Raw genomic sequence first — 7,129 nt, forward strand, 5'->3', positions numbered from 1 at the left:
AATGACACCACTCCCTGCCTTCCTAGGCGGACCTGGTGAATGACCTGGGGAACAAAGGCTACCTGGTGTTTGGCCTCATCCTCTTTGTGTGGGAGCTGCTGCCCACCACCCTGCTGGTGGGCTTCTTCCGGGTGCACCGGCCCCCGCAGGACCTGGTGAGGGCCGGTGGTGAGGGGTGGGCGCTGGGAATCCCTGGGCTGGAGTCTGGCCGGGCCGTGGGAAGCCAGCGGGGGCGGGCAGGAGAAAGCATGATGGCGGCTTCCTCCCCCAGAGCACCAGCCGCATCCTCAATGGGCAGGTCTTTGGCTCCCGTTCCTACTTCTTCGACCGGGCTGGGCACTGCGAGGACGAGGGCTGCTCCTGGGAGCGTGGCCGGAGCGAGAGCACCAGGTAGGAGCCCCCGGGGCCGCCGCACATCCTCCGGGCTCCCAGCTTGCCCCATTGAGCCATGGGGACCTCGAGCCTGGTCTTGCCACTTTCCTCTTGACCCCACCCCGGCCATGGCCCCCATTTCCTGTCTGTACTAGGTAAGGTCCCCTCTGGTTCCCATCTCCCCATTCCAAGATGCAGCCTGCCGCGGTCCAGAGGGTGCAAGCCCTGGGTGCTGGAAAGCTGGGGCACCGGGCCGTCTCTCCCTCCCCCAGCTGTTGTGAATGCGGCCCTGGTCACTGCCTGGGGACCGACCCTTGCTTTTCTGCCTACAGCATGTCAGGCAGCCTAGGCTCCGGCAGCTGGTATGGCGCCATCGGGCGGGAGCCAGCCTGGTGCGGGGGCAGCCAGACGCGGACCACTCCTCTGCTCTTCTCCCAGGTGCTGGGACCAGGTGGCCACCACCACAGTCTCTACTCCACCCCACAGACGTGATCCCCTTCTGCCCTCCCCCTAGGACACCTAGACCCCAGTCCTCCCATCCCAGGTCTCCCCCACCCCCGCCCTGTGCCAAGTTCACCTGCCGCTATCTTGCCCAGGATCGTGGGAGGCTGTGGCCGCCTCTTCCCCCTGGCCAGCTCCTTGCTACTCTTGTCGTAGTGAGCTTGTGCTGTCCCCTAGGATGGGGGGCATGGCCCTGGCTGCCAGATGCACCTTGGCATGACCTGCCGCCTTGCTTCTACACTGGAGCCAGCTACCTCCTCTGCACCTAACACTCAATAAACAGTGTCTGTGCCCCTCATCCGTTCACGGTCTATCACTTGTCTGCTCTGTGTTCCTCGCACCGTCGCGTCCTCAGCTGAAGGCTGATCAGACTTGGGCCGAGCAGGGGTCACTTACCCTACCTAGGCTGGTGGGCGGGGAGAGGCAGAGGCCTACAGTCCAAGGGGAAAGGAGGCCAGAAAAGCCTGTTCCTCTCCAGTCTCCTCCTCACTTGAACAATTTCTACTCTTTCCTCGAAACCTGCTTCAAACCTCATCTTGTTTATGAAGCCTTTCATCTCCAGGCCAGGGAGCCGTTTCCCCCCTCCTGGGGTCTGCGACACCACAATTGCATGTCTGTTAATGCCAGTTACCTTCGCTGGATTGGGATTTCCGGAAACAATTTTGTTGTTTTGTTTCCCTGTCATCCTGCCCAACCTGGCTGGCATTCAGGGCCAGGGGCTAGTCCAGGGCCGTGGTGCACTTGGCCTGTGACTGAGGAGCCCCCACTTCCCTACCAGGTGTAGAATTGGCCAGATAGTTGGGTTGCCCCTGCAGAGTCTGCCTGGTGGCCCTGCCTGGCTGCCCCTAATGTCATGGTCACTGTCTTCTCCTGCCATAGTCTTGACAGATCTGTCATCTGCCCCATGGCTGGGAGTCATTTGTCAGAGGACCTTGCCCCTGTCCACATACCTGGTCATCACACCTCCTCGTCGTTCCTGGGGCCTAGTACTGATCCTGTCTGGAAACTCTTGGGATTATCCTGGGCATCAGGCCTTCAGGGCCTCCAGAGAAGATACCTGAGACTCAATCAGCTTGAGGCGGAACAGTGACTTTTTGTTGAAAGGAAACTAGCATTTGTAGGGCACTTTATTGTGTGTGCTGGCCTCGGTTTTGAGCATTTACAAATACTGACCTTTAATGCTCAGAACAGCACTCTGAGGTGGTAATTAATCATCCCCTTTTCCGTAAACGGGGACTGGGAAGCTCCTGAGAGCGCGGTAACCCGCTACGCCCTCTACTGGCAGGGGGTGGTCAGCCTTAGAGCCCAGGCTTCAAACCACCCACTGTGAGGGCTGAAGACCCCAGCCTTGAGGATTTTTGGAGAGATAGGGGTTGTAAGGAAGTGGGTGAGAACAGAGAGGCGAGTAGTTCCAAGGCCTGCCGGAGCCCTGGCTGTTCAGGCAGTGAGGCGGGGTAGGGGTGGGGGGTGCCGGCACCAGTCCCATGCTGGGATGGCCATGGAGGTGAGGACCAGGGGACGGGGCAGGAGGTGCCCCAGCATGACTTTCCAGAACCGGGTGCCAGCCCTCCCTCAGCCAATTCCAGGTTGTTTCAGTGGATCGCCCACCCCTTTGTCCCGCGGGGCCGCCTCCCTCAGGATTGCTGAGCCCAAGGGCCAGGCAGTCCCCAGGGGCGGGGAGTTGAGGGCCGTAATGGGGCTGGGAGATGCTGGGAGGTTAGCGTGGCGCCTGTCCGGAGAGGTGAGCCGGCAGATGTCCAAGCTGGGGCCGTGCCGCTGGCCACACTGGATGGCCGGCGGGGCAGTACCAGGACTCCAGTCTGAGACTCCAAGCCGGACCCAGNAGCGCGGCGCGGTGGCCCGACGGCCTGGGTGTGTGCAGGGGAGTGTGTGCACACGTGCGCGTGGACCTCTGGGGTGCCTCGGCCTGGCGCGCACGCCCCTGGGGGTCCGGGTGTGCCCGTGAGTCTGGGGAGTGTGCAGGTGGAGTGTGTGCGTGCAGCCCGGGCGGCCGGGCGGGCTGGAGCCGCAGGGAGGAGCGTGGGCGTGCGGGTCTTTGTGCCCGCGTGTGTGCGCGTGGGCGCCGCCACCCGCTGTCCCGGGGGCTGACAGCTGTCCCGGAGGATGCTGCCCGGGTTCGGCCCTTATCGCTTCCGCCCCGTTCTTTCCCGGAACCGAGCACCCTCCCTCCCCCCCGCCCTGCCTAACCTCTGCGCAGCGACCGGGACCCGCCCCTGGGTTCCTCGAAAGCCCGGCGGGGCGCGGGGAGACCCTGGAGGCTACCCGCCCGGCCCCTGGCGGCTNGCAGCGGAGGAGCCGGGACCCGCCATCCCCGTCCCCGCCCTGCGCGGTCCGGCCTCTCCAGCTTTCCCTTCGCGCGCCCCCGCGCCCCCTCAGCCTCCTGCGCTGCAGCCGGTTCCTCACGCCCCCTCCAGGCCCCCGGTGTTTTCTCGCTCGCCCAGCCTGTCCCTCGTCAGGCTCAGTCTCTCTTTCCCCCTTCCACACTCCTTCCTTTCCTGTCCCGGCGCCCTCTTCTTTTCTCATGTCCTGGAGTCCCCGGACGGGGGCTGAGGGCCGGGCACCGGAGGTAAGGGGGAGGACGGCGGTGGGAGGACTGGGTGTGCCCTGGTCCCGAGTGTCCGGGCGGAGGGATGTGAAGATAGGACACGGATGGGGCAGTACGACTGGGGACTCCAAAGACCTTTGGGTGTGTGGGGGTTGGAAGGGGAGGGCGTGGGGTGGCAGGCCAGGTTATTGACCCCAGCGTCCCTGGTTCTACCCACAGTGACCACAGCTCCCCAGGAGCCCCCTGCCCGGCCTCCGCAGGCGGGCAGCGGCGTCGGCCGGGCCCCTGGGCGCGCCATGCGCAGCACCACCCTCTTGGCGTTGCTGGCCTTGGTCCTGCTCTACTTGGTGTCCGGTGCCCTGGTGTTCCAGGCCCTGGAGCAGCCCCACGAGCAGCAGGCGCAGAGGGAGCTGGGGGAGGTCCGAGAGAAGTTCCTGAGGGCCCATCCGTGTGTGAGCGACCACGACCTGGGGCGCTTCATCAAGGTGCGTGGGTGGGCAGGAACCCCTTCAGCAGTCACCTTTGACCCCCACCCCCCAAACTAGCTGCATACCAGTGGGGCCCCGTGCTGGGCTGCTGCTTCCAGACTGGCACCCCACCCCCCGCCCCCCAGCAGGGTGCTGCTGAGGGGCGCGTTTGCAGAGGCTGGGATCCGGGTCACTGGGTTTTCAATATGGCGGCCACGGGGGCATGTGTTTGCCTCGCCGTCCCTGGCATTGGACTGAGCTCCCGGACTGCCTTCTTCAGTGTGATGGTGGTTGAGTGAAGGAGTGAAGGAAGAAATGAATAAATGGCTGGAGCACGGGAGATACGTTACATTTTCACAGGCCTACCTCACCGGCCCAGGGGTTCAAGATGGCATCCAGGGCGCCTGGATAATTGTGAATGTTAAGCCGCTAAGCGGCGAATAGTGTTTAAAAATAAATGTGCCCCGTGCAGTATTTTTGTCTACTAAACCTGGCAACCCTACACTGGTTTCTCTACTTTTTCGGAGTCACAGACGCCCAAGAACACTGAACGCCCCCCTTATATAGCCCCGGGGGAAATGCACATATAAACACACCCAGGTGATTCCAGAGGGTTCTGGGGTCCCCTAAGCTTGCCACCAGGGATGCCAGATTAAGCACCCTTTCACCCCAGCGCACCTGCGTGCTTATGATGAGAAGGCTGGAGGAAGAGCAAGTCAGGGCTGGGGGCAGCGTTGGTTAAGTGACTAAAAGTACGGGGCTTCAGCCTTCTGGGGTACTGTCAGGCAGGCACCTTTGTTGCGCGTGACTGTCATGTAAAAACCCCAAGGTTTGACTTTAATAAATTACTGTTTATTACTTTATTGAAGAGTCCCCCTCTTTCCCCGACCATTCTCTTTTTTTTTTTTTAATGTTTTATTTATTTCTAGGAGAGAGAGAGAGAGAGACAGCGTGAGCAGGGGAGGGTCAGAGAGAGAGGGAGTCACAGACTGAAACAGGCTCCAGGTTCTGAGCTGGCAGTCAGCACAGAGCCCGACGCGGGGCTCGAACCCACGAACCGCGAGATCATGACCTAAGCGAAAGTCGGACGCTTAACCCACTAAGCCACCCAGGCGCCCCCCACCCCCCACCATTCTTTCAGAGGGAGGAGCCATCGGCAGGGAGGCCTCAGTATTCCAGCTGATTCCCAAGGCAGCAGGACCAGGAGCAGAGATGAGGGCTGGGTGGAGCCAGGACACAGGCAGCTTGACGCCTCTCTGACACTTCAGAATGCCGAGCAAGGCTCAGAGAGGCCCGGGCAGATGGATGTGCCTGGTCAGACCACAGGGCAGAGGAAGGGAGGGAGGGAATCTGACCTATTTTATCTTTGCTGTGGAAATGCTTTTTCCCTGAATAAAAAAAGAAGAAAAGGAAGAGAAATGCTTTCTCTTCCACAATGAGTCAGGCAGGCAGCAGCTATGCACCTACTGTGTGCTAGGCGCTATGCTATACACCACAGGGGGAGCAGGGAAATGGATGGGGGGGGGGACAGATACAGATGCAGGCTCTACCGTAGAGGATGTCACTTTGGGATGAGGGGACAGACCCAGGGACAGATTACTGTAGGATTCAGTGGAAAGGGAACTTCCCTTGCCTCCTTCCTTGTTAAACACCTGTTGTGTGCTGGGCCCTGGGCTAGGTGCTGGGGGCTTTGAGGGAGAAGTGAGCGGCCTTCGGACATGAGGCAGGCGAGAGGTGTAGAATTCAGAGGTGTGTGATTAGGTTGCCAGAGACCTCCCAGCAGAGGAAGCAAAGGCGTGGAAGCTGGAAAGCTCAAAGTGTTTTTGCAGAACTCGGATTTAGCAGATGCCTAGTCATTTGAAGCAAAAATTAGAACACACAGGATGACAAAGGATTTTTTTTCCCCCTAAGTAGTGAATTTATTGGAAAAGTCTTGCAAAATAAAAATTAAATCACTTTAATCATACATTTCACTTCTTGGCTTCATTTAAAAATGATTATGACAGGAAATGGGAGCATCTCAAAATCTGGGGGGTAAAGTCACTGCGGCTTGGGTTCCAAACGGGAGCCCCAGGAGAGAAGACTGGGAGAGAGGAGGTTGGGAACAGAGGCTTAAATGCTGGGCTGGGAGTTTGGATTCTATGCTAAGACGGCAGGAAGCTACGGAGGATTTGGGGCCCCATCCGTGGCCATAGGAAGATTAATTTGGAACGGGTCTTGCTAATGAGGATTGCAGTCAGAGGGGAAGAAGGTGCTTTATGATCTTGTCTACTTTGGTGCCTGGGCCCTGTGCTCCTTGGGGAAGAGTTTCTCTGTCACTTAAGGCAGAAACTCTCAAAACCCGGACTCTGCCTGGGAGGGGCCTACAAGTGAAGGTGGCAAGCAGCGCAGACACATGGCCACTTCATTGATTTAATCCTATCTACTGAGCACCAACTAGATAGCACAGGGTTAGGCTTGGACTTCAGCAGGCTGGGTGGCAGTTTGTGTTTCCATGAACCTTCAAATACCCGAAACTGATGGCATACGACCCTTCCCGTCCCTAACTTCCAGCAGATTTTCTAAGGCAAGGAACTCAAACTCAGCTTCCATAGCAGCGATGGGAGCGGTGGGCTGCGTGGAAAGCTGGACATCACTGGGGCATGATCACTACTGGGGACTAGGTTACCACAGGGCTTAATGTGTTCTAAGTGCATAAACTCTTCCCAACCCTCTGCGGTAGGTGCTATTATCATTATCGTCGCCCACATTTTAGGGGCAGAAATAGCACCAGGGAGTTAACTTGCCTGTGGTCAAGATTTAAACCCAGGCAGTGTGGTCCGGGTCTGTGCTCCTGACCGCTGTAAACTTGCCATCTTTTGTGTGAAATTAAGGGACAGGTAACTAAAATGTTTCGAGAACAAGGTGGAGGCCAAACAAAATTGGGCCGCCCAACCTGCGGCATCTACTGGCCTCAGGAAGACCGGGGGGAGGGGAGAGCTGGGAGGAGCAGGGAGGAAACCACTTTGGAGACTGGAGGGCCGGAGGGTTGGCCAGGACGGTAGGGAAAGACTGAGGTTCCTCCTTCTGCGCCTTGTCCTGCAGGACGTGGCTGATGCCCTGGGAGGGGGGGCAGAGCCTGACACCAACTCAACCAGTAACAGCAACCACTCAGCCTGGGACCTGGGCAGCGCCTTCTTTTTCTCAGGCACCATCATCACCACCATCGGTGGGGGAGGGGACC

The 7,129-nt window shown here is 59.2% G+C and overlaps 2 protein-coding genes across 5 annotated transcripts in view; both read left to right on the forward strand.

Moving 5' to 3' along the window:
* The window catches only part of GPR137 (G protein-coupled receptor 137), a 7,084-nt gene extending 5,913 nt beyond the window's left edge, over window positions 1-1,171 (forward strand). For 3 of the 4 annotated variants that reach the window (XM_077759718.1, XM_077759717.1, XM_077759719.1), the window contains 3 exons: window positions 27-155; window positions 272-390; window positions 705-1,171. In XM_077759718.1, the coding sequence (XP_077615844.1) occupies window positions 27-155; window positions 272-390; window positions 705-864 (408 nt within the window). In that variant the 3' untranslated portion in view covers window positions 865-1,171. The remainder of the gene's footprint in view (window positions 1-26; window positions 156-271; window positions 391-704) is intronic. The other variant, XM_077759720.1, reaches the window with a different exon arrangement.
* A 2,508-nt stretch (window positions 1,172-3,679) lies between these two features.
* KCNK4 (potassium two pore domain channel subfamily K member 4) overlaps window positions 3,680-7,129 on the forward strand; it is a 6,505-nt gene continuing 3,055 nt past the window's right edge. Inside the window, exons 1-2 of the mRNA XM_077759723.1 lie at window positions 3,680-3,924; window positions 6,991-7,129. The exon at window positions 6,991-7,129 is cut by the window's right edge and continues 357 nt beyond it. Of these exons, the coding sequence (XP_077615849.1) occupies window positions 3,736-3,924; window positions 6,991-7,129 (328 nt within the window). The 5' untranslated portion in view covers window positions 3,680-3,735. The remainder of the gene's footprint in view (window positions 3,925-6,990) is intronic.

The sequence above is a fragment of the Crocuta crocuta genome, unplaced genomic scaffold, assembly GCF_008692635.1.
Source record: "Crocuta crocuta isolate KB4526 unplaced genomic scaffold, BGI_CrCroc_1.0 scaffold53, whole genome shotgun sequence".
Classification (NCBI taxonomy): domain Eukaryota; kingdom Metazoa; phylum Chordata; class Mammalia; order Carnivora; family Hyaenidae; genus Crocuta; species Crocuta crocuta.